This window comes from Sardina pilchardus, chromosome 20 (genome assembly GCF_963854185.1).
Source record: "Sardina pilchardus chromosome 20, fSarPil1.1, whole genome shotgun sequence".
NCBI lineage: Eukaryota > Metazoa > Chordata > Actinopteri > Clupeiformes > Clupeidae > Sardina > Sardina pilchardus.
Window position 1 is genome coordinate 15,861,276 of NC_085013.1, and position 13,833 is coordinate 15,875,108.

General features: G+C 42.8%; 1 protein-coding gene across 1 annotated transcript in view; it reads right to left on the reverse strand.

Annotated features, from left to right (window-relative positions):
* LOC134067624 (peroxidasin) overlaps positions 1-12,344 on the reverse strand; it is a 46,145-nt gene extending 33,801 nt beyond the window's left edge. The window contains exon 1 of the mRNA XM_062522996.1: positions 12,055-12,344. Coding sequence (XP_062378980.1) covers positions 12,055-12,239 — 185 coding nt within the window. The 5' untranslated portion in view covers positions 12,240-12,344. The remainder of the gene's footprint in view (positions 1-12,054) is intronic.
* Between the last annotated feature and the right edge of the window lie 1,489 nt (positions 12,345-13,833).

Below are 13,833 nucleotides of genomic sequence, written 5' to 3' on the forward strand. Positions count from 1 at the left end.
AGAATTTTAAGATCATCAGACAGACATTGGTTTGTGTTTATGGCGTGGCATTATTTGATTTCAAAAACATCTTGCCTGAGTAGGACATGACATTGCTTTCTGAGAAGAATCCTTACATGCAGTAGATGTTGAATGCTCCAGTTGTGCCAGAGGCACTAAAGGTAACAGCAGTAGCTCTGGCAGAATGGCTAGCTGTCTTTTGTGTGGTTCTTTGGTTTCATAAATCATAACTAAAACTGTGGGTGAAAGTAACTTGAGAAGAAAACTCTATAATGTCAGTATAACAACCCTGGGCAAATCCAAATACAGTCAAGATAAAGTCTGGGAATGTTACAATGTATCAAATAAAACATCCACCTCTCTTGGTTCACCCTATACAAAAGGCTTCCAACTTAAAAGGGTGAATGTGGTTATGTGGAAGTTTTTTCAAGGGATTCCAAGCCAAGACTTGTTTGCTTACATTTCATAGAGGCTGACACTGGATCCTCATCTGAAATATTCTCTCCCGGTGCTGCCGGCACTTTCTGCACAGCAGACATCCAGACCAGGGGACAAGACAAACGACCTCTTCAGCCTGACAGCCCCATACACACCTCCCTCCTATAGCGCCAGCACAGCCTGTGCCAGAATGTGTGTGTGTGTGTGTGTGTGTGTGTGTGTGCATGCTCTTGCACACTGCACCGTGGCCAGTGTGGCATGCTCCAACAGGGGCTGCCCGCATTGTGGGAATCCTTTGACGTGATGCTCCAGGCAATGCTTTCAGCAGGAGTGCACGGAGCCGTTTCATTTGATGTACACTGTGGAAAATATTTCATACCTCAGGATAGGAATCTGACGGCCAGAATTCCATGGAGTTGTACTTGAGTGAGTGGCTGAGAACTCTGCCTTCAGCAGCACTACACAGGGAAGACTCCACATTCCATATATCAGAAGACCGTGATATGAACTTCTGCAGGTTAATCACCATCTGTACACGTAGAGGCCAAGTAGTAAGACAGATTTTTTGAGAACTGTCAGTCAACGGTTTCATGGCACTATAGGAATTAGCTCACCAAGTCGGTTTGAATCTGAGGGCATAAACCTGATCTAAATCTTTTTTCCAGACACGATCAAGTGCATGAAAACTGAAAGTACATCCAGTAAAACAGCATGAGGGCTTAGTGTGTTTGTGTACTGTTACGTTTTCTTAACCGTACATATGAATTAAGAGCACTGGAATTTTCATGACATTATTAGAATGCAAAAAAGGTCTTGATCGTCTCCAGAAGTGGAGTTTTCCAGCTCATGGACCTGAGTAACAAACCATACACGGTGAGCCATGCAAAAAGGAGGCTGAGTTTGGCCGCTCGGCATATCCATCAGTAAGTGCAATATTTGCCCCATGTAAATGTATGTCATTCAACTCAAAAGGTTCCATTCCACGTCAAGCCTTTCAACACATTTTCTTCAGTTGCAGAGAGGACACATTGTCAGTGGTTGTTCAGCGGCTTATCAGAGGAAGGTCACTTGGGATGTTGAGTCATTCAGAAAATAACAGGAAGAAACAGGGCACTGCTCCAATAAACAGACTCACTAATTTATTGGTTTTTGTTTATAATTCTCTGGAGATATTTTCATCGGCAGGAGGCTGTTCAAAAGTTTTGGAAAAAATGAACCGGTCATTAAGAGATCTTTTGGGATTTACACAAACATCTAGCAGAGCGCCTTTATTCCATGTTGGTTTTACATACCACCTCTGGTAAAAAGAATATAAGAGCATGAAAACCAATGTCTGGGAAAATTATCTTTTTATCAATATACTCTTGTAGTAAGTTCAGGAACTGCATTTTTTTCAAATGGAGTCATGCCCCTCGAGCAGGACATAAATCTGACGAACAAGAAAATTGGCAAAACTGAATGTGAAAAATAAATCTTTACTCCCATGTACACCAGGCACAACATCAGAAGCTGACCTGTGAGCTCACAGTAGTTGAAACACAACATTCAATCCAGTCGAGGCATAGGACCATCCATACGACCAGAGAAACAACAAAAGTTTCCACCAAAGATTCTAGAGAGCACTCCGCTCTAAAATCGTTGGTTTCCACACACGGTCTGTTCCATTAAAGACCCATTTGAATTCTGACCGGGCTGATACAGTTGCTGGGATACGTGGACCCAGTGAGATTGGAGTGTGGTGATCCAAATAATCGGTGACTCATAGCTTGTCAGGGCAGCAGTTTGTTTATGCTCCACAAAATTCTGTTCCTTGGCAGGGAGCTCCCAAATTAATGGAGCTTGGATTCACCAACCAGGTGCCAGGCTTGGCAGGCCTGACTGGGGGGAGACACACACACACACACACACACACACACACACACACACACACACACACACACACACACACACACACACACACACACACACACACACACACACACACACACACACACACACACACACACACACACACACACACACACACACACACACACACACACAGAACATTCAGGGATCCATATCCCGGAGAAACGGGCTTTGATTTGTAGCTGTACATTGAAATTACATGATAAAATGTAGGGGGACCACTTACTTTCTCAGTATGAGCAGACACTAGACATATCAATGCATGGACACCCCATACCAATATAGATAGCTTTATAGGCTTATGCAAGGAGGCCACTTCAAAATGAACACAGTCTTCAGATGTTGCAATCATTTTAGATATCTCTATGATGGCCTACAGTATATGTCCTGGTTTACAACACTGGCTGTCAAAGTAAAAGTTCTCAGAGTCATTTTTGTGGGTCAAACAAGTGAGATCATGGGAGAAAATAAACTGTGAAGCTAACCACATTTAATCACTGTTAAACTTGTTCAAGTCTGCTTCAGAATATACTGTATGTAAAGCAAATACACCTTATGTCATGACATGACAATGTCCAGAGGTGATGGGTTCTCTATTTGACAAGAATGTCCCTAATATGCTCGTCATCCACATTATGAGGCCCTGCCAGACTGACTGCAGACAAAAGACAGATGTCACATAAATCTGCTGTCCTACAGCATGTCATTAACATTTCACATGTGTCCTGTACACACTGAATGTAATTGCATAACTTCAGAACTAAAGTAATTTAGCTTTAACTGCCATTCAACAGCCAAATTAAAAGCTCATTATTATCCAGTAAGTGGAGAGACAACCACAAAAAAAGACAAACAGCGAGTGCACTGGGGCATTATCTGAGGTCATTGCTCAATTTCTCTGAGCTGAAGAGTCCACAATCCTGGAGGGGAAAACAAGAATGTGACGTGATGGCAAGAAAATCCATGACAACATTTTGGGAACAGGATGCAACTCTTGGTCTTGTTGGTTCACAGCCTGCCAAGGGATACCACAGGGGAAATTCCACAGTCCAAATGTCCACAATGATAAAGAGCACAAAGCGTGATAACATGACCAGCCATGATTACTACCAACACTGGGCCATTTCCCCATCTTCCATGTGTTAAGAAAGTGTTCAGCCTTGGGTATGACAAGCTTTGCACACCTATAGCTCGGATTTACTTCTCCTCTGCAGAACCTCTCAAGACCTGTCAGGTAGGGTACAGACGGTGGACAGTAACATTTAATTCTCTTCAGAGATGCTCAGTCAGGTTCAAGTCAGGGCTCAATACTGGGCCATGCTGGGTCAAAGACATTCAGAGAGTTGCCTTTAAAACTACTCAGATGTTGTCTTGTTCTGTGTGCTTAGAGTCATCATCCTGCTGGAAGGGGAACCTTCATCCCAGTCTGAGATCCCGAGTGCTCTGAAACAGGTTTCACTCTGCTCTGTGATCAGTCACCTATAGTCACTGTCAGTGAAAATCACCATCACCGTGCTTCATCATTGGGATGGAATTGCACAGGCGGTAAATGGTGCCTGTTTTTCTCTGGATATGATGCTCAATTGAGGCAAACAGTTCAATCTTAGTGTCAACAGACCAGACCATCTTGTTTTTCCATTCTGGGAGACCTCTAGCAGTTACTATGGGACACTGAGTTAAGATTGATGGATGAAAAAAATAGTACTGATTGATTTATAATGATAATGATTGATGATGACTTTAGACTAACAGCTTCAACACAACAAGAGACACACAAGAAAAGTAATAGTCTGAATGGACTGAAGCCTACATCCCTTTCTACGAAACAATGGAGTAGGGATGAAGAGGACAACTGAACATATTCACCAAATGGAACTTGACAGCATCTGTCCACTGAGGGGACAACACAAAAACTGTAAACCACCGGGTTTTGCTCATAACTCTAGTTATGCCATTTTGGAATCTGAGGTCTAGAGAGGATTCCTGTGAGGCCTGAGTAGTCTAAACAGTAGAGGCACAGATGAAGTAAGAAAACCCTGAGGTGGTTACCTTACACTTCTTCACTGTGTCTCTGCAACATCTATTGTTTCTCATAAAAGTGGCATTAGTCCAAATTGACATACACCTTTCAAAAGTTGGCTTATTAAATAGGCCAGCTTCCCTCTGTTATGTTTCTAAACTTTTTTCCTGTTGTTGGTAGTGTTGGCACTGATTTTCAGCCTGGAAGGCACAATATAAAAATAGGTTCACACTTGTACCAAGCCCAACTTTGTGTGCAAACCAGGTGTTGAAACCAGTGTTCTTCAACTGAAATGAATTAGGTGATTGTGATTGAGAGGTGGATTCTTTGAAAAGATGGTATCATTTCTCCCTTTTTTCATTTTTCAATATCACCCCCATGTCCATTTTTACAGCTGTGGGATATAGGTCCACCACACCACCGTTCATTCCACAGAGAATGCCAGTATGTCAGCACAAGGGAAAGAATCCAAGTGTCTGGATTGGATGTTTCCAACAAGGTCTAGTTCAGTTTAAGAGTATTAGCTGCCGTCAAAATCTGATGCAATCTCTGACACAAGCCAATGCTTGACAGCCAACAAAGGCCTCTGCTCTGGGAAATGTATTTCTTCTGTCAAGCAACCACCCACTGTCACATGCCTGCGGCTCTTGAGAGAAGATTCAAGAGTCCATCCAACCTGTGCCTGCCTATGACAGTGTGTTAGGTCTTAGTAAGAGTAAACACTGTCATATAAGCAGAGTCCTCAAAAATGCTACTCAAAACATGCATCAGACATATGGAGGGTTCGTTCACAGGCGTGCACAGTGCAGCTTCTTGATTCCAGCCCAGGAACAATGTTGGACTGGCAAGACAAACCCCTCACAAACGGTAGTGATACAGGAAGAGAGGGGCCAGGAGTGTTTCTTTCAGCAGCTATCTGGGCCCGAATCTCCCTGTGCAAATTAGTAAAGCTTTAGGGATTTCTCTGGCTTTGCATTCCACAATACCACAGAGAATGAACGCCTGACAAAGCCTGACTCCAGCAAATTCCACACAATGGTGCTTCTCTTTCCCTCCCTGACTCACTGTATTTGGACTGGCTACTTTGGGGATAAGAACAGTTTTACCCTCCAAAAAAAGAGGTTCCATGAAGACAATACAGATGACAAGACAGGAATGATGACCGTTTGACCTCGGGCAGTTAAACGGACCCCCTTCTCCTGGGTCCCCTGCTTAAATGGGCTGTAAATTTGGCCACAAACCAAGGGCCACTTACATGGTAAAAACACTCCACCCGACTGTTAAATGCCCTCTCACCAGCCCTGGATCCACTGATCACGTGGCCAGTCCTTCAATAGTCCAAACCCAATAACCTTACTGTGGAGAGGCACGTGGGAGATAGACGCCCGTTTCACCTCAAGCACATAAATAAAGCACCATGACAGGGGTCAACTTACTTAAGCCAACTAATTCTGAACAAGCACAACACATTGATTTTGAGGTATGGAAAGGGCACATGCTGTCTAGAACATTGATGACTAGAAAGGGCATGGACTATTGTTCATCATGGAGGCTTTATGTTTCATTCATGCTCATTCAGATATTGCTTGCATATAAACTTAACTTACCTTCTGAATGTTATAAATAAAATGTGAATGTAACAAAAAATTGATCAAACTGAATTAGCTAGATCACTTCACATAATAGCTGTTCACATACAGCAAGTAACAAACGTCCATCAAAAATATACCAAATGCCATCATTTTATATCATAACACTGACTGACACTAAAAGACACTGAATCTTTTTGACTTCCAATCACTTCACTCGTACATCCCGATTCCCTATGCAATAGTTTCCCCTCAGCTAAACTCTAAAAATAAAAACAAGCATATCAGTGAGGAGAGAAACAAAGGCACTTTATGAGCTACATATTGCCACATTTACAGCACGTCCTATAGCATTGCCATGGTCTGTCCCATGTGTTCTTATAGCATTGCCATGGTCAGTCCCATGTGTTCTTACAGCAGCATTGCCATGGTCTGTCCCATGTGTTTGTGATCACCTTTTTATTTCAAAATACATTACTGGCAAAGCCATATGTCATACAAGACGTAAACCAGTTTGCATTGCATTGCAGTGACATAAGCTTTCCCACAGATTAATTGACACAGATGTCTACTTTTACACACCTGATCATATTGAATGTACTTTGTTCTTGTGATTTTGTAATGGTAGAAAAACCAGCCCACTTGAGTAAAGTCAGAGGCATGTACCCTAGAACAGCTAAGACGTCATAAGTGTGAAGTGCAAAAGTCCTCATTTCTCCTTCTTAGGAAACCCCAGGCCCAGAGTACCATTACAAAGGCATAGGGTGATTTATCGTTATGCTTCCAGGACAACCCTCAGAGGCAACAGCTGAAAAATAAATGACGGCAAGCAAGCAGGATGAAGGAGGGAGGAAAAAAACCTCACCCAAGTTGACATGAAAAAAGCCATGCAGTGCATCCCTCCACATCACCAGATGTGAAGAACAGAGAGGTTGCATAAGTGCAGGACTACCCACTTCATGCAGAGACAACAGGAAAACGCAAAATAATCACATACTCTGGTTGTGCACCATAAATATTATTCTATACTGATCTTACATAAACCCTAACATGATGCAGATTAGTTTGACATTTTGTAGAGAAAAGACAAATATTATCAAATCGTGGATCTAGGCAGGCAGAATCCATCAGCTGCTGCTTGTTTTATTTATTGCTCTTTTGAAATGATGAGCTGTGATGTGCACCATGTCAAGTCTATCGAGCATTCCCAAACAACAGGGATGACAGACTGATGAGAGAGAGAGGCCCTCTGTTAATGTAGAATCTCTACCTGTCATCTGAAGCCGGAGTGTTGTCATTCCCATGGAATGAATCACTATTATGGAGGTTCAACTCCAATTTCCGAAAAATTGGCTTTCAGATGGACTGGATGAAAACAAAGGAAATGACTCTGATTGACCAAATGGATGCACAAGCTTAATGCAGTTGACAGAACATTCTTTTAGTCATTGTGCCCTTTGACCAATTCATTAGAAATAATGACTTGCACATACAGTACATTAGTGCATACTACAGATGAACAGTTTTTTGACTGCTTGCTCTATCTCTTCAGGTATTGTGTCCTCATAAAGAATCTGAAACACCAAGAAACCAACCTCCATGAACATTCCCGACGGCCAGTTAGGGACACGAGGGGGCAACTTCAGGGGAACAGGGCAAGGACCCAAGCGTATGCATGTCTGTTTATTTGTTTATTTGTTGGCATAGAAACATGTTATTGTAGCACTCATAGAGTGTTTACAAAAGAGCACTGTTGTGCTCAGTAGAGTACTGTCATTAGTGGATCCAACAGAAGCATCACGCTGGTCTGGTGCCATATTGAACCAAGAGGAGCTGCCAAAGAAGAACGAACTGAAGTGTCACAAGATGTTGTAGTTAAATCTAACGGTGTACAATAAAAACAGCTTAATCTTAATCTCTTCAGCTTTGGGGCATGTGTTCCATTCATGAAAACACATCCCCCTCAAGTGCTTTTAAGGATGTCTTGAAGGACAGGTTTATGCAGAGACTATATCAAAAACATGAATCTAAAAACATGAATCATCATAAATATCATATATAAAAAGGTGTGCAACATCATTTAATCCTCATTATGTTGCAAAGTATAACTCATTCTGATCCTTAAATGAATTTCTGTGTCTTATTGCAGAAACTGTTGATGTGGGACTTCAAAGGAACCCCTGAGGTGAATAGCAGAATACATGAAGTTCCAGCAAACGCGTTTGTAGTATATCTGTGTGTTCAGTACGTACTGCATACTGTATATGAATTAATTCTAAATCTGGCCTGCAGGTTTTAGCACTAAGAAGACTGGTGTGCAGAGAAACAGTAATGTTGAGTGGCTGTGAAATCTGGGAATTAGATCTTTTCCTCTGGCATTGTAACTGCTCTGTGATCTAATATGAGTTGAGCTGTAAAGCAGCCTGCTTTGATTGTAAAGGCTCCATTCCAATACTGCAGCTAAAAGATGTCCATTCTAAAGTGCAATTCATAATTGAACTTCATTTAACATTAATTGAGGCTTATTAACACTGATGTCCATTTCATTAATGGCTTGTTAGCAGATAGAACATTAGCAATCAAGACGGAAAAATGCTTCATTTCAAATAATCCACATTTAGGCCTATGCTGTGTGTGTTGGCTTTGGTATATAGTTGGGTCATCTTTCTATGATTAGGGCTAGCGTAACTCTGGGCACCCTATTCATCTCAGCATAGATGGTGCCCACTCATTAATAATGGTCTCCATGAGACCATCAAAGATCTTTGACTTCCATCAGTGTTTTTCACTTAAACAAACAAAAGTTAGCTTATTTCACAGGGATCTGGGAAATTTCCTCTTTGAAAATACAAACTACTATTTGCACTGATGAAGCAGAACAAAACAACCCAACTTTGGGATAACTGATGTGGAAATGGGATTTTGGATATTTTCCCAAAGCACATTCCCATTTCCCAGGACAGGAACTAGTGTCCTAGTTACTTCATGTGAACGTGAAAAAGTTCAGAACAATGTGCCAAAAATATGTGGGTTATGTTCAACAACATTGGAGAAATATGTGCCTAATTTTTTCTAACAAGCTTCAGTCACAAATTATGTTGATTCATCACATAAATAGAATATGACATAAATAGAAAGACATAGGATCCACACTGTGTCCAGGGAGATCATAACTGAGATACAGTCCTACCATAAAGCCCATAGATCTGAACACAGCTGACATGCAATACTGCATCGGTTCTCTAAGAACAGTCCAGGATATGATACTGATGAAACCCACTTCTTGATATCTTGCTGAGCGCCGAATGCCACAGAGAAGAACAACACAGCCACAAGTGTCTCTGCAGTGACTGCTCATTCCCAGGCCCTCAAATGGAGTGGCCTGCGAGGCGCTTTGATCTGAACACCAACCCGCCAACATAAATGGACACACTGTTGTTCAGGCCAAAGCTAGGCCTCAAGGGTCAAGCCAGCCAGTCATCTGGCACTAACCTTGCAGACTCTTGCGCCACCAGTCTTTCATAACTGGGGAACACGGGCCAAGCCATGATGATCATCAAGCACTAAACGGCTCTGAGGAACAGAGGATGGGAGAGAAAGTGTGTGTGTGTGAGGGGGGGGGGGGAGGTGCACAAAGGGTTGAGCGAGGGTGGGAGGGATAGTTACATTTAGACAAAAACCTTTTGGACCACTCGGCAACGCGTGACTGCACTTGAGTGATGAGGAATTTCCATCTCAAATGGGAGACGCCTGTCAGCCCGGGTCGACAAGGGAGAGCCACACCACATTTTCGACCAGATTTCAGGAGCTGATCACACACAGGGACCCTATTCCACTCCTTTTGCTCTAACAATCTCTGCAAGTTAAAGCAGACACTCGGCACAGGGTCTGTAAATAGTCAAGAACATGCTACATCACTGCCTTGGCCAACTGCATAAGGAAAACCCCATAGACAAGCAGTTGGAGCTGTTTCTACATTGAAACACAAAGAGGCCAGTGACAGTTATGCAATTTTACACATTCCTCTTAATGGACACATTTATTTGACCTCAGAGGCACTGTCTGACCCAATCTGACCACTGCTCCATCAAGCCAAATGCAATCTGCACGCCAAACAGATGTCACCCTGGGCCCACACATTCCACATCCATCCACACATTGCTGCGCATTATAAAAACATAAAGCAGCAAATGTACTGCCACCCCATCCTGCATTACTGTCTCCATTTCAGGAGAGAACAGGGCGGTGCACAAGATTTACAGAAGAATAATTAAAAGGGGGGTGAACAAAGAACAGACATGGAATCGTGTCCAAACAAGACCGCAGAGGTCTGTGAAGAAGGGGGAGGCTGATTCCACAGGTGGCAGTTTCCAAAAACGACCCTTTGCAAGCGGACAGAGCTTTTGAGGGACAGAATGCTCTCACTCTCCTCCAGTGCACACAGACCTCCAGTGGAGTCCCAAATGCCACTCCGCCACAAGCCTTGAGAGAGGGATGACCAAAAGGGAAAACAGGACGATGCCAGATCTCCAAACAATCATCTGGTTTCCCTCTGCTCAGGGGCCGTCAGACCCGTGGTGCTGTTTTCAGAGCTGGAGGCTTGCCTACAGATGTTCGAGGAGGCTAATAGGGAATGTTGCACAGCCCTCGTTAGGAACTGACTCGTTCCTTTGTGCCATGGCATGGAGCTGAATAGAGACCACTGTTTGCACAGAAGTATACAGGGCCGGGAAGTGAACGCATGTAGCAATCACATGGGTCTATTAAAACCAGAAGGGGGGACACGGCACAAATTTCTGGCTCCTTATTCAGTCTCCATCTCTCGCCGCAATGTGCCGACTCCGAATGAAACTTCACACAAGGGAGTTCCTGTTCACAAGGTGTCGGGAAGCTTCTGAAGTGGCACTAATCTTGTAAGCTGCCTGGGTCAAACGCCACCCCTCAGTGCATCTGAGGCGCCAGCTCTGACAGGGTCAAAGCCTACGCTGACCTGAGTGCCAAGTCATGGCAATCAAGCTGATTCCTCTCTTTGTTTCCCCTCTAATCCATGGTCATCCAATACAAATGGTCAAATGGCTTTTTGTTTGATTCATTTTACATAACTGTGCTGCTTGCTGCACCCCTGAAAAAAAGTTCTCATTCATGGCATGTAATGACACACAAATCAGCTGAGTGTGGCCGGGTAGGCCTACAGAATCAAATCTATTGTTCCGTGGCAAGTAGGCTATAATATGAGGCAAACCAAGCCCACAGACGTTTAGTTGTATTCTTTTTTGTAAAGTTTTCCACTGATTGTTTCTTGATTCCTCCACCAAGGTCGCTGACCACACTGATATTCATATTGTAGGCCTGCGGCCATTGTATTTCACACCAAGTTCACATGCGGTGAACTGCATAGTTCATCGACCTCTATTAACATGACAGCCTGCAGTTAAGCTCTCTGAGGGATATTAAATAACTTTCGAATAGCGAGACGGACAGCTGCTGCTGCACGTCCCAGTTATGCCAGACAATAATGCTGGTCTTATCGTGGGAGGAAACGAACCTGCGTTTAATTGGTGTTTCCACATAAAATATCACCGACGACAGAGTAACCAAACAATCACCTAATTACTCTTAGTCATACTGCAACTGAAGTTTTAGCCTTCAACTTGATGTCGACAATGTCAGTTCTGTAGCCTGCCACAAAATCTCAAGAGACTAAACGTTATGTGGCCTTCCATCAATACAACAAAGACTAGTAGAAGACGTAGCCAGATGCATAGCCTAAGAACCATCGGGCACCAAAAGCGCCAGCTTTAAGTGGAGACGGAAACAATCATCGAAACACTCTTTCAACTTTGTAGCAGTCAAAGTTTATCCACCTCCTCAATCTAGCATACATGGTGGTAGCCAACAATAGACTGCTATTGAAAACTTCACTCCAAATTAAGAGGACACTGGGTTAAATCAAAGCAACCACTTCGTTAATGCATCTGTAAAAGAAGACAAAAGATAATATTTGAACTTTATCAGTGCGTCTCTGTAAAGTGCAGAGAGGACAAAGCGGTCGACCGTCCGTCCCACCCCCGCTACTTTCCCATAGAATCGAGTACTTACAGGATGGTGGTCTGAGGAGACACGGCAGGTACAGTTTCCAGATTTAAATGCATACATCTAACGGTAGTGCGAAAACATAAACAGCGGCTTGGGCAAGAGGAGACGACGTGAGGACCACTAAAGACCAAGAAAAGTCCAACCGCCGCTAAAAACGAGGGTAAATTTCGGCCAGTCCACATCGCCATTGCAAGCGAGTCAGCCGTGCTGAGAACTCACCGCTTGCTACCCCTCTCGCCGACTAACTAACATCAGTTATTCTAAAGCTTTGGAATTCGGCAGTCACCATACGCTCCCTCCGGATAGCAAAAAGTAGGGCAGTGTTACAGATGATGTGAGACGGGTAGAAGCCAATCAGGAACTCCTTTGACAAACATTAAGACTCAAAGCCCATCCTACCATCTATCACAGCTCATAAAAAATGTTTTGGTCTGTTGCTTCATGGAGTCGTGCAAATATGGCTCGAAAACAAACGGATGGAAAGAAAAACAGTTGAGTTCATGACACTTAATTTGTTTGCAACCTAGTAGTAATACATTAAACGTTATAGTTGTTGTTTTGGAATCTAGTAATACATTAGTACTTACAGATAGTATAGCCTATAGGCCTAATAGTGATAGAATAGAGTAATAAGTTGACTTCCTCAAACCAGTCTTCACACTCAAATGAAATATTTGCAGTGGAACTCTAACAATGTGGTTTAGCTGAAAGACTCCTCAAATTATTGTATCTTAGGCCAGCCTGTTAACATGTTAAGATCTCTTGATAGCCTCAAGAGACAATCCTTAGGCTACAAAAAAAAAAAAAAAAAAAAAAAAATCACTGCACTACTTTAAGTGTCAAAGCTGCAGTTTTTTTTGAGTTACAAAACTGCTGTTTAGGAGGAATTTGCAGTTCATATGCAAGAAATGCAATATTTTGAACATGACAAAATTGCACCACATTAGGCCCTCCTACTACAGGGGTTTATCCTATAAACCTCAAACTCGCAGCACTGCTCTGCACTTTACTGCAAAAATGCAATGTTTTGGATGTGGAGATGGTATTGCACTGTACACACAAACTGCATTAGGCCTATACCAGTGTTTATTTTGTGCCAAAACTATATTTTAAGGGAAAGACATAGATTTATGTTTTATTATTTGTCTGTGGACAGTAAGCTACATTCATTGCAGTTGTTGTTACTTCCCTTGTTCAGAATATGTTAGACAGAGCCAAGTTATGCTCTTGGAACACGCATGATAGTCTGTCAAGATAATTTTACTACTTAGTGTCCATGTGTCTTGCATGTTCACCCAGGAGGCCTACACTCCTCTAGCACTCTGGTGGTACCATGCTGCCCCCTGCTGAAGCTGAGTTGGAACTGCTCTATAGACACAACGACTAATGGCTCTGAGTAGATACTGGCCTGGGTCCCCTATTTACTTTTTGACAAGGCATGCTTTAGCAATATCAGAAGGACCATACAGGCTATTTAATTCTCACTCTATCATACTACTAGAGGAAATATTTACAATTTTAAAGAACACACACACACACACACACACACACACACACACACACACACACACACACACACACACACACACACACACACACACACACACACACACACACACACACACACACACACACCTGGCAGCTGTTGATGGAACCCCAACCAGGCCATGGATAGGCAGAGCCACGTGTCCTCAAACAGAACCTTTTTTTTTTGTGGTTTCTGTATATCAAAAAGTCCTATAACATTCCAAACAGATTTTGGAACCAAATTCCAATAGCAAC